We start from the raw sequence: 23,103 nt of genomic DNA, 5'->3' as shown, positions 1-23,103 counted from the left end.
ACCTGTTTATTGGCGGGCCAACAAAAAGGCATGGGTTACAGCTAGTATGTTTGAAAATTGGGTTTTCAAGTGTTTTGTACCCGATGTAGAAAGTTACACAAAGAAAAATAATATGGACTTCAAAATTCTACTAATTTTAGATAACGCACCAGGCCACCCAACAAATTTAAGCCATCCGAATATTAAAATAACTTTTTTTCCGCCTAATACTACTTCACTTATTCAACCACTTGACCAAGGAATAATATCAACATTTAAGTCATTATATTTGGCGAACATTTGGAAAAAATGGAATCTAATCCAAACATGATACTGCCTCAAGCGTGGAAAGAGTTTTCAATATTGAATTGTGTAAAAACTATTTCTCTGTCCATTAAGGAATTACAACCCTCTATGCTGAATGCTTGCTGGAAAAAATATCGCCTGAAGCCGTTCTGGAACAAAATTTCGTACCTCCAGTGGATGCTGAGCTATGTCATATTATAAACGTCGCACACATTTTTGGTGGAGAGAGCTTTTGCGATATGGTTGAAAACGAAATTAGTGAATTAATTGATGGAGAAATAGATTTAAATGAGGAACTGGTACGATTAATAGATGGCGTCGAACCAAATGGCAGGGAAAGTTCTGCCAAAGATTCTGATTGTGGTGAATCAGTTAAAGAATTCAGTTTAAAGAAATTAGCAGAAGGACTGGACTTGGCAAGAAAGTTAGGAAGTTATTTTACGGATAATGATCCCTCAATGGAGCGCTCGGAAAATTCACGAGACAATTGGATAATTTGTTTAGCACCATATTATGAACTTATTAAAAAAAAATTGCAGCATAGTGGAAAGCAAAGTCTTATTACTGACTTCTTGATGACTAAACCAGCCGAAGTATGCAATAAGAATTATACAAATGATGTCCAAGAGATTTCAAGTGGTGACAACCTCCGGCCACTTAAAGAACATCTGCGAAATGTTATGTGATGACCATTAAAATATGCACTTTATTTTATTGTGTCTAATACATTTACGCATTATGTGCAATTTGGAATTTTTATAATTTTTTACTACGTATTTGTCTCATAGTTTGTTTTCTTAACTTACATGAATTACCTGAATTAAATAAAAATATTGTTTTTGTTGGATATGTCATTGTTGTTTATATAATTAAAAAAAAAAAAAAAAAAAATTTCGGAACCTAACCCTACTTTTTCTATGTGATCTAAGTCTTGTATAACATGATTTATATAACGCGGCATTTCTATTTAAGCTAACATCCACGTTATACGAGGGTTATCTGTATGTTGTTTCACTCACTCACTGTCGTGTGTACAAGTGTGTTGTGCTTTGATGATGCCGAGTTGAAAATCAGTGAAATATAAGTTAATAAAACATCTCTTTGATAAAATTGTGTGGTGTTGTTAATACCATGAAAAATAAGTTATGAATAACCGTCAACACCTAAGCTTAGATATCAGGAGTGCACTTGAGTTTCTCTCAACTTTTCCATGGATTTGGTCCAAGAGTGTGGCTAGATCTGCTGTGGATCAGAATGATTGATCAATATGGTGAGTCTCCAAGTAGCTGTTGATGACCTTTTCCATTATTTTTGAGAAGTTAGAGCAGTAGGGTAATAGCTTGATGGTTAACTTATCTCCTATTTTTGGGAATAAAACGGATAAAAACTTGCTGTAGGATAGATGCCAAATGAGTATGACAGCTTGAAAAGATGGTATAGTAATATGGATGTAAGATCTAAAGCACAAATTTTTAATATAACTAGAGGAATACCATCAGGACCAGGAGACTTGTTGGTATCAATGCTACTAATATTTTCTAATGTCCTTCTGGTGAAATTTCGGAGAAGGCATACTGTGAATAGTTCATGGAATAGTGGTAGCAGCTTTGCTGGTTTTGTCTATACGAGAGTTAAATGGGGGTAAAAAAAAGTTATGCGAAGAGTACTTTATCTTTAAATGTTACCATTATATCATCAGGATTTGAGGGAGGGAGAGAGAGAGAGAGACAGAGATGGAAATGTGGAAGGACAGAAGTCCTTTGTAAAAGCCAAATGCACTAAGTTCAAATGTCTTCGTTCAAATGATAGTTGGGCCTCACCCAATTACCGCAACTGATTTCTTGCCAATGCAAGCTTAGTGCATTTGGCAGTTATAAAGTCAGCTTTAGATTTGTTGATGATTTATTTCTTCAGTTGTGAGCTGTAGTATAACCTGATTGAAAGGCTGGAGTTTTTGATATGAGCTATTTCATAGTTTGGATAAGGGTCAAGGATTTTGAGTGGAATTGGGAATAAAAGTTCTTATCTCAGGAAGAATGATTTCTAATATTAGATCAGATTTGTAGCTAGGATCAGAAGAATAGACTCAGTAATCACACCATGGAAACGAGCCATGGAAATCCTGGAGGTCATCACAGTTGTCACCACAGGATGCGAGGTTGAGAAGGACAAAGCGTAGAAAATGAAACATAGACAAGATTGTTGTCAAACTTGCCAAAAGGAAAACTAACATCTGCAATATATTTGGAAGGAGAACTGGTTAAAAGTGGTTCAGCATGTTGTGGGAGAATGATGAGGATTATCAAGAATTCTCTTGGGTTGGTGAACAATTTGTATTAAATCATTATTGATAGTAAACAGTTGCACTTCTCTTCCAACTTAGTCTGTAAAGTTGGAGAAGGGAAGCCAGTCTGGATTGTGGATGTTGAAATCGCCTAGAAAGACTATTTCACATTTGGGGTAATGGGACTATATGTGATTGACTAATTACCCCAACTGTGAAATCGTCTTTAGTCAAATAGGCCAGTGAAGTTATCAGAGTTAGGACAATGGTAGAGGCACCAAATGCAATAAAGGAAGGTAAGGATACCTGAAGCCAAAATAGATCATATAAAGGGGATTCCCAGTTTGATAAACTTAAGCATGGGATATTCAGATCTGACAAGTGGGCATGTCCTGCCTTTTTTTTACAAAAGACCTTGTAGAGGATGTAGTGAGGAAAGTAGAAGTGAGATGTTGTTGCATAGGAGGTGAGTTGTGGTTCAGTGATAAGTAACATATCCAGTTCATACATATCTGTAGGTGGCAGTGCACATCATTGATATTAATGTTGAAACCTCAGATCTTAATGAAATCAGCGTATACTTTTTTTTATTACATTGAATTTTGATATGTTGTTGGATTTTTTATTTATTTTATTTTATTTTTATTTTTTTGAATATTTTGGGTATTTTGTGAGCTTTTTTTTCAGTAAGTGACTGGAATTTTTTATGCTGTTTATCATGGTAGTGGGTAAAATAATAGGAAAATTTATAGAGCAGGGGTGAGGGACTCGGTCACCATTTCCCCACAGACAGTGCCCCTTGCAAGCTTCTCGGACTTCCTCTGGGCAAAACCTGGCAAAGTATAAGTAGTAGCAGAATTCTTTTCCAGTTGATCGGGAAGTTTCCCTAACCAGTTACCAACTGGTTCAGTTCCTTGTACTATCTAGCAGTCCAACCTGTGGAAACTGCTTTATTGCTGTACCCTCAAATAGAGGAGGCTCCTTAGTTGGTTCCCTAGTTAAATATTTCTGCTGTGGAGAGTGTGAACTAAGAGATCCTCATTTATACTTCATTTAGGAAGAAATGGTGGGGGAGCTAGAACCAGAAACTCTACTCCAGAGAAGAAAAATGCATTGCCATTTCATGCACTAAGAAGGGTGTGATGTTTTATTGGGTGATGAAATATCACCTAGAGGTCTAGTTAGTATTTCCTACGACTAGGGAAAATATGCTTATTATTTGTTATATAATAATAATTATGTGTTATTATTATTATTATAGACAAATTCACACTTTTTTACCCTTCATAAAACACCAATTCATTTGTATAGTTATAAAACTAATATGCTCTGGTAATAATAAACTGGCTTGTGACATATGACCAGTAAATGTGGTATAGCACATTTTACACCCAGCTAAGGTATATTAAATGTGCTATATCAACTTTTTGTGTATGAGATTGATTAATGTAAACAAAAAAAGTTTATGCTAATATCCTGCAGGTCAGTTTCATAATTGTATATAATAGGAATTTAGTTTCTTAATCGTTTCTCAATTTTAGGACTCACCCCAGAACAAATTGAGAAGCTCATGGATTTCATAGAAAAATACTTAATGATTAAGTTTTATAAGACACTTTTTGGACTGGTGTCATCTGAGGATGAAGAGAAAGATTTAGCCATTCAAAATAGGATACGTAGCTTAAATTGGATAACATGTCAGCATCTTGATACTGAAATTAATGACAAGCATCCTGAAGTCAGGGATCTTATAGATAAGGCAATAACAGGTATTTATATTATTTCTTTCATCAGTCATTCCTTATGACTCCTAAATTGTTTTTTGTTAAGCATTTCATAATGCTAATGAAAGAGGATAATTAATACCAAAAACAGACACAAATCAAATTACTGAATCGAGTAACAAGAATTTTTCATAAACTGTGAAAATATAGAATGGATGTCTTTATTCAAATTACTTGACTTTAATGATCAAATAAAATTAATGATTCGTTTTATAATTATTTTATTATTTATATTGTTATAATTATTTATATTGCCAGCCTAGTTGACTGAGTGGTTAGCGTATCCGCTCTCCAGCCAAAAGGCTGCAGGTTTGAATCCCGCGGTGGACATGGATGTTTGTGATTGTCTGTAAAAATACTAGTGGTGGTGGACGGCAGATGGTGTTGGTGTAGATGATGATAATAGTTGCAGTTCGTTGTGAGTGGTAGAGATAGTTGTAGAGTAGGTGCCCTCCCTTGATGAGTCTTTGGACTCCCTGGAGGTGTCACGTAATAATAATAATAATGGGAGATCACTACCACATGATTATTAGAGCCTGAAATGGCTTGGAAAAGCTTCTTGTTAGGTTTCAAGAGCATGGCTCCTAAGATTACCTAGCCTGCTAAAAAATTATAACAATAACAATTTTGATGTTTCTTTTAGATCAGTCACTGGATTTGGATCATATGCTTTAACACCTAAAATAGTTATAATCCTAGAAATATTGCTGCAATATAGTGATATAGGCCTCCTCCAAAAATATGGGTTAAATTTATTCTGATCAAAGCTGTATAACTGAGAGGAGACCTCCACATAGTCCCTTCAAAGTAATGCAGAGAATCAACCAGACCTTTTTGACCTAATGTCCAATCCTCACCTTCTCGTGGTGCACCCTGTTAGGAATCTACCTGGATACTTAACGAACGAGGATGGGCTTGCAATTTGGGATTTAGCCAACCAAATTGTATTCTTATTGGCTTAAACCACAATATTAAATGATGGTACAGTATGACAGAATTTCATCTCAGCTGGGCTGTTGCCTGGTTAAACAAGGCCCCTGTTGTTTTTGCCAGGGAACCAGGGCAAACAGTGAAAAGTCAGCTATTGGAACAAACCCTAAAATACACCTCCAACTGAATATCACCAGAGTTCAAGATTGGTACTATCAACATAACAAGCCTGAATGGCAAAGAAATGGAGCTAGTGAGGAATTGGATAAGTACCAGATCGATATAATACGGGTGACTGAAACAAAAAAAGGCAAAAACTGGTGAGATCTTTCTGAGCAATAAATACAAAATGTTATATTCAGGCAATGACAATCAAGGAAAAGGAGTACCATAGTATTCAACACTAATTACGAAGCTAATCTTCTTGAATGGCAGGCAATTTCAAGTAGAGTGATGTGGGCAAATATCAGAATGGAGAACTAGACAATGAGACTTATTTGTGCCTATGATCCCACAGAAAGTTCTACTAAGGTAGAATTGTAGGAATTTTTTGATGCTTTAGAAAAAGCAACTGACACAATGAAAAAGGAAAAGTTGGTCCTTGTTGGGGATCTAAATAGCAGAGTAGGAAATGATTGTGAGACATACAAAAATATTTTGGGAAAATTTGGGAAAAAGAGCAAAGCTAATAATAATGGCAAATACCTGTTGGATTTCTGCTCAGGACATGGACTAGTTATTACTAACACCATGTTCCAACTTAAAAATGTGCACAAATTCACATGGAGAGAAGACTCAAGGAATAAGAAAAGTCTCATTGACTATGTTATTGTTGATAGTGATGTTTTTTCTCTCTCTCTCTCTGGTGCAGGACACTAGAGTGTATGGAGGATTTTAAATTGGAAGTGATCACCATTTAGTCTTGAGCAGGATAAAATTGAATTTCATTTTGAAAAGAAGAACATGTAAGAAAGTTTCAAAGCGAATAAAAGTAGAGCAGGTCTCAGATGTGAACTATTGACAAATATGCAAATGTTATACAAGAAAAAATGTAATAGTTTGAGAACAGAAATCAAACCTTGGAGATTCAGTGGCAAGCTCTGAAGAAAACATTGATTGATTTAGCCAGAGGGGCATGTGGTGAGATAGTCTGCAAGGATAGAAAAATCAGAACTCCTTGGTGGACACAGGAAGTTAAACAGGCAGTGAAGGAAATGAAGAAAGCATTTCGAAACTTCCTGGTAAATAAGTCAGCTTGTGCTCTTAGAGAATACAGAGACAAATGTAAGAAAGCTAAAAACTGTGTAAAGCTAGCTGAACAAAAGTCATGGGAAGACTTTGGTGAGAACATAGAAAATAAATATGAAGAAGGTGGCAGGATGTTCTGGAGGTTGTTGAAGCTCAGAAATGGAGGAAAGAATGCTGTAAAAGGAATTAGAGATGATAGAGGTGATAAGAAAACTGGAGAAAATGTTATCCTTGAAGTATGGAGTAATTACTTTGAAAAATTGCTAAATGAAATTACAGTGGTGACAGCACAGTGATAAATACTGACCAGGCACGCATTCAGGAATACATATCCATACTTGAAGTAGAAAGCCATCAAAAGTTTGAAATGTGGAAAGGCAGTTGGAGTAGATGATATTCGACCAGAAATGCTCAAGTCGTAGGTATAAAAGCTCAGTGGATGCACTGCATAGTACAGAGGGACGAATTCCAGATGATTGGAGTAGAGCTCTCATAGTACCTATATATAAAAATTGAAATACAACTGAATGTGATAATTACAGAAGTATATCTCTACTGAGTGTTCCTGGTAAGATTTATGCAAGTGTACTTGAGAAATGGTTGAGAAGAATTGTGGAATACAAGCTTAGTGAAAAACAAGCTGGATTCAGGCCAAATAGAGGCTGTGAGGATCAGATTTTCACTTTGCAACAAATAGTTGAGAAATCATGGGAATATAACAGATCTGTATTTAATTTTTGTAGATCTGGAAAAAGCATATGACAAGGTGCCAAGAGAGAAGCTATTCAAAACGCTACAGTCATATTGTTGATCCTACTTCGTCTTAATCTATACTTTGGATCTGACATGATTACTATTACGATGTTCTTAATTAATTGATAAGTTGTGAGTTGATTTCTAATTCAAATATAAAGAAAATTTATATTTAAATGCTGCACCACTTTACATCTGAATTAGTTCAAGAATTGAAGATAAACCAACCCTCAACTATTTCTCCTTAATATATATACTGGCCGAGTATATTTAACTAACTTAATTCACCCGCTTTGGTTCGAATATTTTATGAATGGTGCAGTAAAAGAGATTCAGGCAAAATACAACTTTTGATTAACAAAAACAAACATTTAATTTTATAATCACAATTATACACTTAAGATCAAAATACTAAATAAGTTATAAACACTTCAGCCTTTCTGATAATACTATCATACAAACTCAGACAATGGTAAATCTGTTATCTCCATTATAGTTTTCTCACAGTTCCTTAAGTTCCAAATACAATAAAATTGCAGTAACACTTCTTCACAACCAAACCCTTTTAATTTTACACTTCAGTTAATTCTCACCAATAGTTACTGTTAATATAAGGATATTCTAGGATGAAACTCACACACTTCTCTGCAAAGGAATATTAATGGTTGGAATAATCTTACCGATAATCTTCTTTCTTCATAAACTTACACACAAACCTTTTTTATAACTGTAAACATTTAAACAGTTACGGCACTCATTAAAATAATTCTTCTAAGCAATAACTAAATTAATCATCGGTCGCAATACACATAAACAAACGTTATTGCATAAAGTACTACTGATCGCTCATGAAATAAGGCAATACACAATAATTCCTTAACTTGAGGTTTTATATGCACAGCTGTTCATCCTTCCTGCATTCATTTAATTTTTTAGACACTACATTTCTAAGCACAGCTAACGGTAAACTTCACTTTACAGCCTCTACTATTCGTTAATAACTCTGTGCTTTGCTTCAAGGTTCTGTATGTCCTTGAAAGGTCGGCCCTGAAATTGAATCTCAACTCAAATATCGTTAGTCTATTTAGTAGTCACTCAGCTGTCTTCCGTAGCTATAATTATTCTACAACTTATTAGCTAACTGCTTCTTGACTAGTAGACTTTATTAGCTGCTTGAGTGACTTGCCGACTCGCTATTATCGCACTGTGATTGCCGAATGCTCCGATTCTAACCTAATGCCAATCCTCTCCTTTCTCTCTCTAATCTATCTCTTGATTCCCTAATAATTTCAGCGTTCATCGCTTATATATCTGTTCTTCCCGCCTAAATTATTCTCGTGATTTATTTCTAAAACTCTTTTCAATAAACCTTCTTTTCGCGTGGTGTTCCAAAAACGTGCTCGTTCACTTACATACGTCTCCATGACAACAAAACAAAACATAATAAAATTGAGCTATTACATAACGTTAAATTTCTACAAATAGGAATAAATAGAGAATATTAACATTTCAATTAATGCGCAGTTCAATTATCAAATACAAGTTCTTATAATATTAATATAGTAATGAATAAAATAGCTTAATAATATGTATATTATTTCTGAGAAAACTCCCATAATATTTTATTAATAATAAAATATTATGGGAGTTATATGGGAGTTAATAATATTTAATACAGTATTTTCATTATTAATACATATATCTTTGATTAATTAATTAAATATTAGACAAAATTAAAGTAGTTATATGAATATTAAATTATAAAATAAGTTATTTACATTAAATAATGTTTACAAGTCTAGCCTTTGTGATGGAAGATCATGTTGGATTCTGAACCAAATAATAATTACTCTGATCTCTATATATTCAGAATCCAACAATATGGTGTCAGTGTAGCATTATATCAAGCAATACTTAGTCTTTATTTGAGTTGTAAGTTAGAATTGAAGGAAGTACAGGAACATGGTTTAATGTTAAATCTGGTGTGAGACAAGGATGTACATTATCCCCTCTGTTATTCATTATCTATATGGATTGCATTATGAAGGAAAGTGGTATTTAATCTGATATCAAAATTGGAGATGTTAATGTCAGCTCTTTGCTTTATGCGGATGATGTTATACTTCTAAATAAATCTGTTAGAAGTCTGCAAGATTCCCTGACTAAATTGAATGACTGTTGTAATAGATATGGTATTAAGGTCAGCAATAACAATACAAAGACAATGAAAATAGGCAGAAGCATTGAAAATATCAACTGCATTGTGATTGGAGACCCCCTACAGAACAAGTAAAACATTTCAGCTACTTAGGCACGATTTTTAGTGAAGATGGTAAATTAAATATGGAAATAGACAACAGGATCAACAAAGCTGCTATGGTAGGAAGTCAACTGAATAAATTTATATGGAATAAGAGAGAAATTAGTCAGAACGTTAAATTAGCTGTATGCAAGACAGTGTTCAAACCAATTTTAACTTATGGATTTGAGAGCTGGTATACCGCAGATAAGAGAGTCCCGAGAAAGATTAACCTAGATGCTATCAATGGCAATATCATATTAAAAACGAGGATATTAGGAAAGAACTTGACATTGTTAGCAGAGCTATCTCAGGTGTTATGGTCAATTAAATAGAATGGGAGAAGAAAGATTAGCAAAGCAAGTGTTCTCTGCTAGGTTGGTAGGAGAAGGATCCAGGAAGACCAACATATAGGTGGAGTGATACAGTAAAAACAGTAAAAAGTGCCTCAGAAGACAGAAATATAAGATCTGATAATGTTGGAGCCTTGACAGGTAACAGATTGATCTGGAGGAAAATTGTATATAGGAAGTTAGTAATGATGTAAATTTTTCATGTATTACTTTCATATTCTGTACACCCCTTGAGGATAAATGTCAAGAATTTGATGATGATAATTTATTCTGCATCTTTGGTACAGGTTGATTCTTAACTCAGAATTTTTTCAGGATTGGTTCATGCTTTTGATGTGAATATCTTCCTAGGTTTTAGAAAAAAAAAAAAAGTGTTCCATTCTGTAAGAAATGTGATAGGGTGCCTGTAATAACTCTAGGGTTATTGAATGAATTAGTATAAACGAGCAGCTTCATATCATGTATTTTGTTTGTTTTTTGTAACAAGGGCAAAGAACTGTGACTGGCTAAAACAACTTGAATTAAACAATGAAGAATAATGTCATATCATTATTCAAAAAAGCAGTTACACCTTCAAAGACATGGATACCAAGACATCAGGTGCCAAAATCGGGGTTTTCCAAATTAATGACAATAAAATGATATACAGTGATCTCTATCGATATCTATTATCAGACCTTCAAAAACTGAACCTACCTTAAATTATTCAAACAAACTTATTTCCTTCTGTGATTAAGTATTTGAAGAATTACTGTGTTTGTGCATGTGCACACACATACACACATGCAGTCAATAAAAAATCAATCTTTTTAAAATATATATTAACTCCCACATACAAAATGTTGAAAAAACGATAGTATATCAATGCAGCATGTGTGTGTGGGGGGAGGAGGGTGCATGCAGCACTTAGTATTCTAATACTAATCATAAAAAGAAATTTCTTCAGTAGGTTGCAGTTTGTTTGAAGTAGAATATAAAAAAACTTAGGTGGAACATATTTGTCTCTAAGGTATCCTGGCATTGTTATGGAAATCTGATATCAGCAAGCCCATCCATCATGACAGGCAGCAAACAGCCAAATCACAGAAGACAGACCATAATTGTCATAACTTTGTAAGGCCTCTATGTTACATGCAGTTAAATGCCTTGGAAATGTAAAGAGGAGCTTCATGAGTTTCTCCAAATCTTTCCATAACTATCCATGGAAAGGTGCACAAGGTTGAACAAAATGGCAGAATCCATATTGGTGATCATCCATTAGTTAGTACGACTTCAGTAGTGAAGAAGGCTGTTCTCCATTATTTTTGAGAGGATTGAAATAAGAGCAATGGGACAGTAGTTGGATAACTGACTTGTATCTTCTTCAGACTGGACATAAGCTTGCTTTCAACTGATGAGCAGGGATATATAGCAGATAAGCATGGTACTGTTTTTAGGCAGTACAGGATATGTGTGTGTGTTAATTATGCAGCACGTTTTTATTACAGTTAGAGGGATACTGTTTGGACTATGAGTCTTAGATACTAATATCTAGATTGAGAATTTTTCTGAAGTTTCTGGAAGCTTATTCAATGCAATGCTGATGACATCTCTCACCACTAACTACAAGCTTCCCCTTTAGAGAGGGAACTTGTGGTTAATGGTGAGAGATGATTTTCTTTGGTTGTCTGTACAAGAGTGGGAGGAGAGGACTGGCTAAAAGGTTTCAGCCCTGATCTCTAGGTATATGACCATGGTACTATCAGAGTGAGTAGGGGGGGGGGAGTATGTAGGGCCAGAAGTCACACTCAAGAGCCTTAGCAAAAGACCAGAAGCAGGAGGCAAATTTTCTGTAATTTAGCAATTTCAAAGTCTGATTTGGATTTTCGATGTAGCTGGCCGTAATATAGACCGAGTGTGAAGCTCGGTGTTTTTGACTAATCATTTGAGATGTTAGCAGCATCTCAAATGATTAGTCAAAAACACTGAGACCCATAGCGTGATAGTGATTGGGGGAGATTTTGAGGTTTAATCAATTCAGAATTCATATACTTTCATATACAAGTAGTAAAATGATGTTTTGCCGTATTATTAAAATATGGATCTAAACCTACATCAGAAATGGTTATAAAAAGCTTGGTTACAAAAGTAAATGAAAACAATTTCTTGTTTAATCCTTTACACATGGGTAATGAAACAAAGTTTGTCTATGTTGGTGACTAAGCTACTTGTATATAGAGGCCATTACTTCATATCAGTAGCCTCATTATCCCATAATGCACAGCACATTTCCTTTCAGACATGTGTATTGCTGTCATTGTTTTAATCTTATTATCTTCCTGGGTCTTACTGATGAGGCCTCAATAAAGATCATGGTGGTCTGTGTAGTAATCCTTCTTGTAATGCATAGCAGCATGCACGTCCTAAGGAAGAGCTGTGCGTTAATGAATACTGAAGCATTTGATATGAAATCGGTAAGCCTCTATTATACAACTAGTCTAGTCATTGAAAATAATACTTTACTCCATGAACTTTGTTTTCTTGGGTAAAGGATTAAAACAAGAATATAATTTCATGTCTAGTCTAATTGACTTCGTAACCAAGTGGAAAAACTTTCTAGAACATTTGATAAATGTTATCTAATTTAATTAGAAATACTGGAATTGGGTAATTTGTGGAGTTAATGCCACTGTTACTCTAGATCATCATCAAATTCCTGCCATGTACCCTCAAGGGATGTACAGGATATGATAGTACTACATGAAAAAAATTACATCATTACTAACTTCCTATCTACAATTTTCCTCCAAATCAGTATGTTACTTGTCAAGACTCCAACATTATCAGATCTTATATTTCTATCGTCTAAGGCACTTTGTACCGTATCAATCCACCTATATCTTGGTCTTCCTCTGGGTCGTTATGCTGCCAACCTGGCAGAGAACACTTGTTTGGCTAATCTTTCTTCGCCCATTCTGTTTAAGTGATCATACCACCTGAGATTAGCTCTGCTAATGCATTCCTGGATGTTGACAATGTCCAGTTCTTTCCTAATATCCTCGTTTTTAATATGATATTGCCATTGATGCCATCAGTTCACGCCTCTAATCTTTCTCAGGACTCTCATATCTGCGATCTCTAGTCTTTGGTCAAGTGTTTTACTTCTGACCCAGCTCTCAGATCCATAAGTTAAAACTGGTTTGAACACTGTCTTGTATACAGCTAATTTAGTGTTCCGACTAATTTCTCTGTTATTCCATATGAATTTATTCAATTGACTTCCCACCATACCAGCTTTGCTGATTCTGTTGTCTCTTTCTATATTGAATTTACCATCTTCACTAAAAATCGTGCGTAAGTAGCTGAAATGTTTTACTTGTTCCCCATGTTCACCATTCACAAAACAGTTGACATTTTCAATGATTCTGCCTATTTTCATTGTCTTCGTCTTTTTATTGCTGACCTTCATACCATATCTATTACAACAGTTATTCAATTTAATCAGAGAATCTTGCATTGTTGCGGATTTATTTAGAAGTATAACATCATCTGCATAAAGAAAAGAGCTGACATTAACATCTCCAATTTTGATATCATGTTTAATACCACTTTCTTTCATAATGTGATCCATATAGATAATGAATAACAGAGGGGATAATGTACATCCTTGTCTCACACCAGATTTAACATTAAACCATCTTCCTGTACTTCCTTCAATTCTAACTTACAACTCAAATAAAGACTAAGCATTGCTTGATATAATGCTCCACTGACACCATATGACTGTAGCGTTTTGAATAGCTTCTCTCTTGGCACTTTATCATATGCCTTTTCCAAATCGAGAAAACTTAAATACAGATCTTTGTTATATTCCCATGCTTTCTCAACTATTTGTCGCAAAGTGAAGATCTGATCCTGACAGCCTCTGTTTGGCCTGAATCCAGCTTGTTCTTCACCATGCTTTTCTTCCGCAATTCTTCTCAACCGTTTCTCAAATATACTTGCATAGATCTTGCCAGGAACACTCAGTAGGGAAATACCTCTGTAATTCTCACATTCAGTTTTATTTCCCTTTTTATATATGGGTACTATGAGAGCTCTACTCCAATCATCGGGAATTCGTCCCTCTGTCCATGCCTTCTGAACTATGCAGTGCATTTACTGTAAGACTTTTATACCACAATACTTCAGCATTTCTGGTCGAATATCATCCACTCCTGCTGCCTTTTCACATTTTAAGCCTTTGATGCCTTTTTCTACTTCAAGTATGGATATGTATTCCTGACTGCATGCCTGGTCAGTGTTTTTTACCACTGTGCTGTCATCACTGCTTGTTTCATTTAGCAGTTTTTCCAAGAATTACTCCATACTTTAAGGATATCTTTTTCTCCCGTTTTCATGTCACCCCTTTATCATCTCTAACTCCTTTTACAGCACTCTTTCCTCCATTCCTAAGCTTTTTCAACAACCTCCAGAATATTTTGCCACCTTCTTGATATTTATTTTCTATATTCTTGCCAAAGTCCTCTCATGACTTTTGTTTAGCTAGTTTTACACAGTGTTTAGCATTCTTGCATTTGTCTCTGTATTCTCTAAGAGCACATGCTGACTTATTTGGCAAGAATTTTTGATATGCTTTCTTCTTTTCCTTCGCTGCCTCTTTAACTTCCTGTGTCCACCATGGAGTTCTAATTTTTCTATCCTTGCAGACAACTTTACCACATGCCTCTCTAGCTGAATCAATCAGGGCTTTCTTCAAGGCTTGCCACTGAATCTCCAAGGTTTGATTCCTGTTCTCAAACTCTTTCATTTTTTCTTCAATAATCTTTGTGTATTTTAGTTTACAGTTCACATCTGATAGCTGCTCAACTTTTATTCGCTTTAAAACGTTCTTACGTTATTCTTTTCGATATGAAATTCAATTTTATCCTGCTCGAGACTAAATAGTGATCACTTCCAATTTTAAATCCTCTGTACACTCTGGTGTCCTGCACCAGGAGAAAACATCACTATCAACAATAACATAGTCAATGAGACTTTTCTTATTCCTTGCCTCTTTCTTCTCTCCATGTGAATTTGTGGACATTTTTATGTTGGAACATGGTGTTAGTAATAACCAGTCCATATCCTGAGCAGAAATCCAACAGATATTTGCCATTATTATTAGCTTTGCTCTTTTCTCCAAGATCTTTTACTCTAGATCATAGGTGCCCAAACTTTTTCGGGCCACTGCCCACTTTGCAAGACATGAATTTTGTAATTTATTTTATTACAAAACGTTAATTTATTAATTAACGCCCCCCTATTATACACACACATATACATGCTCTATTTTCTCATTGACATAGAAAATTGACATCTATTTCTATCTGACATGTAAATTTTCAAATGATTAAATAATTGAAATAGAAAATTGATAAAAAATTGATCGTGTAAGACGGGCATAAGATGAATTAAAATGCAATATTTAAATTTTAAATGATTATCTAATCGCAAAATCACGAAAATAATAAATTTTTTCTATGAAGAGTCACTGATCCCTAGACCGCCTGAACACCCCCAAATGCTTCTGATCCCACTATAGCCCCCCTTAGAAGGCTTTAGCACCCACTGGGGGGCGGTACCACCCACTTTGGGAACCTATGCTCTAGATGGACTCATGACTCCTAGTGGAAGGCCATTGATAATATTTCATTTTAATTTCTTTTATTAAATATTATTCCTAGCTATTAGCAATTTAAATCTTTCTTCCATGGATCATAAAAAAAAAATAAAAAAAAAGATGCATTTTCTTAACAGGTTGCCATTGTACTTTTTTCTTTTCTTTTTTTTTTTTTCATTCTTTATCTTTTCAAATACATATTTTATGTATGGAATGGGGGATATGATTGTTTTTTGGCTAGTTTAAGTTATGGTATAAGGATTTCTCTCCATTTAAGGCAAAAAGCTGCAATTAATACTTGGCAAAAGTGCTTTTGTGGTGGAGGATGAATTTTGGATGCCTCAAAAGCTACATGCATATAGCTACTTGTTACCTGTAAACATGAGTAAACTGTTAATGACACAGGATTTTTTGTTGTTGTTGTTGCTTGTTGTTCTGTTTTAATCCTTTATAATGATTATTTATTCTATACATGTTTATAGCTTAAATTTAAATATTACATTATTTGTTTTACAAATATTAATGTTTCATATGAGTATTTTATTTTGCAGACATTATAGAAATGGATTCAAAACGAGCACCACAAGATAAATTAAATTGCATAGTAAATTGTAGCAAAAATATATTTACAATTCTTCAAGTATGTAGGGGTGCTCCAGCTAGTGCAGATGAATTTCTTCCTGCAATGGTGTATATTGTATTAAAAGCTAATCCTCCATTACTGCAATCCAATATAAAATATATCACTCGTTTTAGCAATCCTACAAGACTCATGAGTGGTGAAGGAGGTTACTATTTTACAAATCTGGTACGTTTATTTTCAAGTACTTTTTTTTTTTTTTTTTTGCACATAAGAGTGTGTTTTATGATTTAATTACTGTTTATTTATTTATTCTTGTAACAGCTTGTAAAAACTGTGTATTTTATAACTTATGACACCCTCACAAGATTACAGCTCAACAGGAAGGTTAGAATAAAGAGATGCTAGAATTATCAAATGTCAACATATACTATTAATGGGTTTCCAGGATAATTAATCCTATAAAATAAGTATACATTACAGTTTTCTTTCAAATTAATCTGTTTAACATGTTCATTGCCAATCACACGATATCGTGCGATGCGAGTTCTCACCAAACGGCCGATCACGCATTATCGCGTGGACGTCATTAACTAAATAAAAAAATTTAAAAAATTTGGCCACCACACGAAATTCCAATTTTCAGCTTGGCAATGAAAGTGTTAATGTTGGGTCTCCAATATTGTTGAGATCTTGTGTTTTAATCTTCTAAGGCTCTACTAATTGTATTAGTCTGCATAAATCTTTATATTCCTCTGGGCTTTTAATTGCCATCCTAGCATGCCATCAACCAATCATTTTCTTTGTCTCTGCATTCTATTTAAGTGACTTTTACCCCTTAGACTAATTCTGTTTACACATTCTTGAATGCTAATAATGGCCAGTTCCTTTCTAATATCTTAAGTTTTAATATAATGCCATATGTTCACTCTTCTGATTTTTCTCAGAACTCTGATACCTGTGCCTTCTGTTTTTCTAGCCCAATTCTAATATACATAAGTTAAAGTGAATTAAAGTGAACAATGTCTTATATATTGCTTGGTTAGTGTTTTGTTTAATTTCTCTGTTATTCCATATAAATTTATTCAAATAACTCAGCTCCATATCATACTTACTTACTTAATCCTCTTCACTCCACTTGGAAGCATAGGTCTTCCACCACCATTTTCCACCACACTGTTTTTGCTTCTACTTTTATTTGGTTCCAGTTTTTATTAATATTTGTTATTTCTTTCAGTAATGTTCTTTTCCCTGTTTCTCTTGGCTTTCCTCATCTTCTTTTACCCTGTGGGTTCCAATCTAGAGCCTGTTTTACTATTATTTTATCTTCTTTCCTCAACACATGCCTCAACCATCTCCATTTCCTTTCACGTATCTGTTGCAACATGGGTTTCTGGTTTGTTCTCTGCCATAGTTCTTCATTTGATATTTGTTTTGGCCAATATATTCCCAGTATCATTCTTAAACACTTGTTTAGGAAGACCTGGGCACTGTCAACTATCTTTTTGTTTAACATCCAGGTTTCTGATCCATACATTAGTATTGCCTTTACATTTGAGTTAAATATTCTCATTTTAGTTTTTCTAGACAAATTCTTGTTTTTCCAGATATTTCTAAGTTGGTTGAAAGTTGAATAAGTCAGCTGTTTCCTTCTATTTATATCTTCAGTAGTTCCTCCTTTTATTGATACTATTGAACCAAGGTATATGAATTGTTCTACTTCTTTAAGCGGTATTCCTTCTATTGTTATTTGTTTATTTTGTTTTGCATTTATTTTCATCAACATTGTTTTATTTTTATTTATCCTAAGACCAACTTTTTTGGCTGTTTCTACAAGTGTTGTTTTTTGTTCTATATGTTGGTGCTTCTGTGAAAGTAAGCAGATATCATCTGCAAAATCTAGATCGTGAAGTTGGTTTTGAAGTAACCATTGTAATCCTGTATTTCCATGAGATACTTTTCTCATCATCCAGTCTACAACAATTAAAAACATAGTAGGGGGAGAGTATACAACCTTGCCTTACTCCTGTCTTTGTTTTAAATGGTTCTGAGAGGGTATTTCCATGTATTACTTTAATTTCAAAATCTTCATACATTTTTTAAATTATTCTTATTATTTTTTCTGGGAGTCCATAATTTTTAAGTAATTTCCATAGGGAAGTCTGTTTATACTGTCGAAAGCTTGTTCAAAATCGATAAAATTTAAATATAAACTTGCCTGCCATTCCAATGATTGTCCTGTGATAATTCGTAAAGTAGCAATGTGGTCGCTGCATGATCTGTTGGCTCTAAATCTGGTCTTAGTTGTTTTTCTATTTCTATTTTGATTCTGTCTAGTATTATCCTTGCTAGTATTTTACTTATAACATTCAGCAATGTTATGCCTCTCCAATTTTTGCATTCAGATAGGTTCCCTTTTCTGGGCAATTGAACCAGTAATCCAGTATTCTATTCCTTAGGCCACTCTTCTTTCTGCCATATCTCATTTAGTAAGGGATATATCATCTCTGCTATAAGTTTTGGATTTGCTTTTAGTATATCGCCTGGTATGTTGTCTGCTCCCGGTGCTTTACCTGTTTTGATCTGAGTTATTGCTTTTTAATTTCTGTTTTTGTTATTTCGTTCAAATTTATATCTAATGATCCATTTTGTTCATTTAATTCTGGGCTCTGGTCAGCATCAGTCATTTCTTGAAATTTCTCTGAGAAGAATTCCGCCCATCTATTTATCTGTTCTTTTTCATTTAATAATAGTTTTCCTTCTTTATTGTATATAGGAACTATCCATTTGTTTCTTTTTCCAGTTAATTTCCTTGTAATAGCATACAACTTTCTAGTATCATTTATATATGCAGTATCCTCTGCCTCTTGTGCTAGATTCTCTATGTATTTTCTTTTATCATTTCTTGCACTTCTTTTTATCTTTGGTAATTGCTCTATATCTTTCTGCTTGTTCTTGTTCAACATTTTAACCAATCTGTAACAGTTTCTCTTTTATTCTATCTCTCTCCTCTGTTTTTAATTTGGTGTTTTCTGATATCCATTCCTTGTCTGTATTAGTTCGAAATCCCAATATCTTTTCTGATGTGCTTATTAGTATGTCTTTAATCTTAGTCCATTTTCCCTCTATGCTATCTCCTCTTTTTTCGAGTTTATATCATTTATCCTGTAGAGTTGTTATAAATTTATTTCTGATCTCTTTGTTTTTGAGTTTTTCAATTCTAAACCTCTTCCTATTGTGCACTGTTTGTTTCTTTTTAAATATTTTTACTTTCATGGTAGCTGTTAGAAGAAAGTGATCTGAATATGCCTCAGCTCCTCTTTTAATTCTGACATCCAGGAGCGATTTCCTCCAATTCCTTGATATAAGTACATAGTCTATTTGGTTCTTTGTCTTTCTATCTGGTGTTATCCATGTCTACTTGTGTATTTTTTTATGTTGGCAGAAACTCCCTCCTATTACAAGCTGATTGAACATACAAAAGTCTATAAGTAACTCTCCATTTTCATTTATTTCTCCTTCTGCATACTTTCCCATAACAGTTTCTTTATTAGTATTATCATTTCCAACCTTAGCATTAAAGTCTCCAATTATAAGTTGCATATCTTTTTTATTTGTTGTTTCTATACTTCTTTGTAGCATGTTATAAAAATTATCCTTTTCTTCCTAGATCGCAACATTTGTTGGTGCATATATAGCAGTTATCGTGATGTTCTGCTTGCTGGCTTTAAATCTAACATTTAGTATTCTTTCAGATATTGGGTTCCATTCCATTAGTGCACCATGAGCTTTCTTTGTCATCATTAGTGCAACTCCATTTGTGTGGTCATTTGTATTTTGGTTCCCAGAGTTTAATTTGATTTTTCCAGTTCCTATCCATCTCGTTTCGCTTAATCCCATTATTTCTAGTTTGTATTTTTCTAGAACTCTCAAGACTTGGTATGTCTTCCCAGTTTCAAACATGGTTCTAACATTCCAACATCCCAGTCTAAGCTTGTTTTTTGGTAAGATGTCTGTCACTTTCTTCTGCACCTCTGCTTCCCCAGAAGGGCTTTCACAGAGGTGCATCGTGTTCATGGCAGTTCGTGTTCTATTTTCTTCATCCAGTATCACATTTTGGAAGGTTTCAGTTTTCATAGCAAAGATTTTTTTCTGAGACTGGGTTGCTAGCCCTGTGCTCAACCCTCCCCATTTATCCAGGCTTGGGACTGGCATGTCAAGTTTTCACTAAGCATGGCTGGGTTCCATATCATACTAGCTTTGCGTTATTATGTTATCTATTTCTATATTTAATTCATCATATTTACAAAAAATTGTACCTTAAAGTAGCTTAAATGTTTTACTTGTTTTTTGGTTCTCCATTGAGTGTGTAACTGGGATTTTTACATATTCCTGCTTATTTTCATAGTGTTTGTGTTTTTATGGCTGATTTTCATAGGCTAGTCTAATTTAGGTAGTTCTAGAGATGCATATTAGTTTATTTAGGAGTATAAAATCATCTGCATAAACAGCTGACTTTGATATCTCCAGTATTCAATATCAGGTTTAAAGTCACTTTACTTTGTATTGTGATCTATATGGTTAACAAATAACAGTGGTGATAGTGTGTATGCATCTCTTATACCTGATTTTACGTTAATCATCTTCCTGTAATAGTTTAGTTCTAGTAGCTAAATTGTAACTTTTAAATATAAACCTTCTATTGCTCTGTATAATGTACCATTTACATCATATAACTAGTATTTTGAACAGCTTTTCTCTTGGCACCTTGTTATATGCCTAGTTGAGATATAGGGTGCCAAGACAAAAGCCATTTAAAACATATTTGTCATCATCATCATCATCAAATACCTGCCATGTACCCTCAAGGGGTGTACAGGATATGACAGTACTACATGAAAAAATTACATCATTACTAACCTCCTATCTACAATTTTCCTCCAAATCAGTCTGTTACTTGTCAAGACTCCAACATTATCAGCTCTTATATTTCTATCGTCTAAGGCACTTTGTACCGTATCAATCCACCTATATCTTGGTCTTCCTCTGGGTCGTTTTCCTGCCAACCTGGCAGAGAACACTTGTTTTGCTAATCTTTCCTCTCCCATTCTATTTAAGTGACCATACCATCTGAGATTAGCTCTGCTAACGCATTCCTGGATGCTGACAATGTCAAGTTCTTTCCTAATATCCTCATTTTTAATATGATATTGAAATTGATGCCATCTGTTCACGCCTCTAATCTTTCTCAGGACTCTCATATCTGCGGTCTCTAGTCTTTGGACAAGTGTTTTACTTCTGACCCAGCTCTCAGATCCATAAGTTAAAATTGGTTTGAACACAGTCTTGTATACAGCTAATTTAGTGTTCCGACTAATTTCTTTCTTATTCCATATGAATTTATTCAATTGACTTCCCACGATACCAGCTTTGCTGATTCTGTTGTCTATTTCTATATTTAGTTTACCATCTTCAGTAAAAATTGTGCCTAAGTAGCTGAAATGTTTTACTTGTTCCACAGGTTCTCCATTCACAACACAGTTGACATTTTCAATGATTCTGCCTATTTTCATTGTCTTTGTCTTTTTATTGCTGACCTTCATACCATATCTATTACAACAGCTATTCAATTTAGTCAGAGAATCTTGCAGACTTGTAGCGGATTTATTTAGAAGTATAACATCATCCGCATAAAGCAAAGAGCTGACATTAACATCTCCAATTTTGATATCAGGTTTAATACCACATTCCTTCATAATGTGATCCATATAGATAATGAATAACAGAGGGGATAATGTACATCCTTGTCTCACACCAGATTTAACATTAAACCAACTTCCTGTACTTCCTTCAATTCTAACTGCTGACTCACAACTCAAATAAAGACTAAGTATTGCTTGATATAATGCCCCATTGACACCATATAACTGCAGCATATTGAATAGCTTCTCTCTTGGCACCTTGTCATATACCTTTTCCAAATCGACAAAACTTAAATACAGATCTTTGTTATATTCCCATGCTTTCTCGACTATTTGTCGTAAAGTGAAGATCTGATCCTGACAGCCTCTGTTTGGCCTGAATCCAGCTTGTTCTTCACCAAGCTTTTCTTCCACAATTCTTATCAACCGTTTCTCAAGTATACTTGCATGGATCTTGCCAGGAACACTCAGTAGGGAAATACCTCTGTAATTCTCACATTCAGTTTTATTTCCCTTTTTATATATGGGTACTATGAGAGCTCTACTCCAATCATCGGGAATTCGTCCCTCTGTCCAGGCTTTCTGAACTATGCAGTGCAGCCACTGTAAGACTCTTATACCACCATACTTCAGCATTTCTGGTCGAATATCATCTACTCCTGCTGCCTTTCCACATTTCAAGCCTTTGATGGCTTTTTCTACTTCAAGTATGGATATGTATTCCTGACTGCATGCCTGGTCAGTGTTTTTTATCACTGTGCTGTCATCACTGCTTGTTTCATTTAGCAGTTTTTCAAAGTAATTACTCCATACTTCAAGGATATCTTTTTCTCCTGTTTTCATTTCACCTTTATCATCTCTAATTCCTTTTACAGCACTCTTTCCTCCATTCCTAAGCTTCTTCAACAACCTCCAGAATATTTTGCCACCTTCTTGATATTTATTTTCTATATTCTTGCCAAAGTCCTCCCATGACTTTTGTTTAGCTAGTTTTACACACTGTTTAGCTTTCTTACATTTGTCTCTGTATTCTGTAAGAGTAAAAGCTGACTTATTTGCCAGGAACTTTTGATATGCTTTCTTCTTTTCCTTCACTGCCTCTTTAACTTCCTGTGTCCACCAGGGAGTTCTGATTTTTTTATCTTTGCACACAACCTCACCACATGCCTCTCTGGCAGAATCAATCAATGTTTCCTTCAGAGTTTGCCACTGAATCTCCAAGGTTTGATTCCTGTTCTCAAACT

The 23,103-nt window shown here is 34.5% G+C and overlaps 1 protein-coding gene across 2 annotated transcripts in view; it reads left to right on the top strand.

Annotated features, from left to right (window-relative positions):
• Nucleotides 1-23,103, top strand: part of LOC150101928 (rab5 GDP/GTP exchange factor-like) — a 114,019-nt gene that overhangs the window by 67,965 nt on the left and 22,951 nt on the right. For both annotated transcript variants that reach the window (XM_090400191.1, XM_090400192.1), the window contains exons 5-6: nucleotides 4,111-4,338; nucleotides 16,129-16,385. In XM_090400191.1, the coding sequence (XP_090256317.1) occupies nucleotides 4,111-4,338; nucleotides 16,129-16,385 (485 nt within the window). The remainder of the gene's footprint in view (nucleotides 1-4,110; nucleotides 4,339-16,128; nucleotides 16,386-23,103) is intronic.

Source organism: Typopeltis vanoorti, chromosome 11, assembly GCF_054136105.1.
Source record: "Typopeltis vanoorti isolate ZY-2024b chromosome 11, IOZ_Tvanoo_1.0, whole genome shotgun sequence".
NCBI classification, from domain to species: domain Eukaryota; kingdom Metazoa; phylum Arthropoda; class Arachnida; order Uropygi; family Thelyphonidae; genus Typopeltis; species Typopeltis vanoorti.
This window is presented reverse-complemented; position numbering and strand designations above follow the sequence as displayed.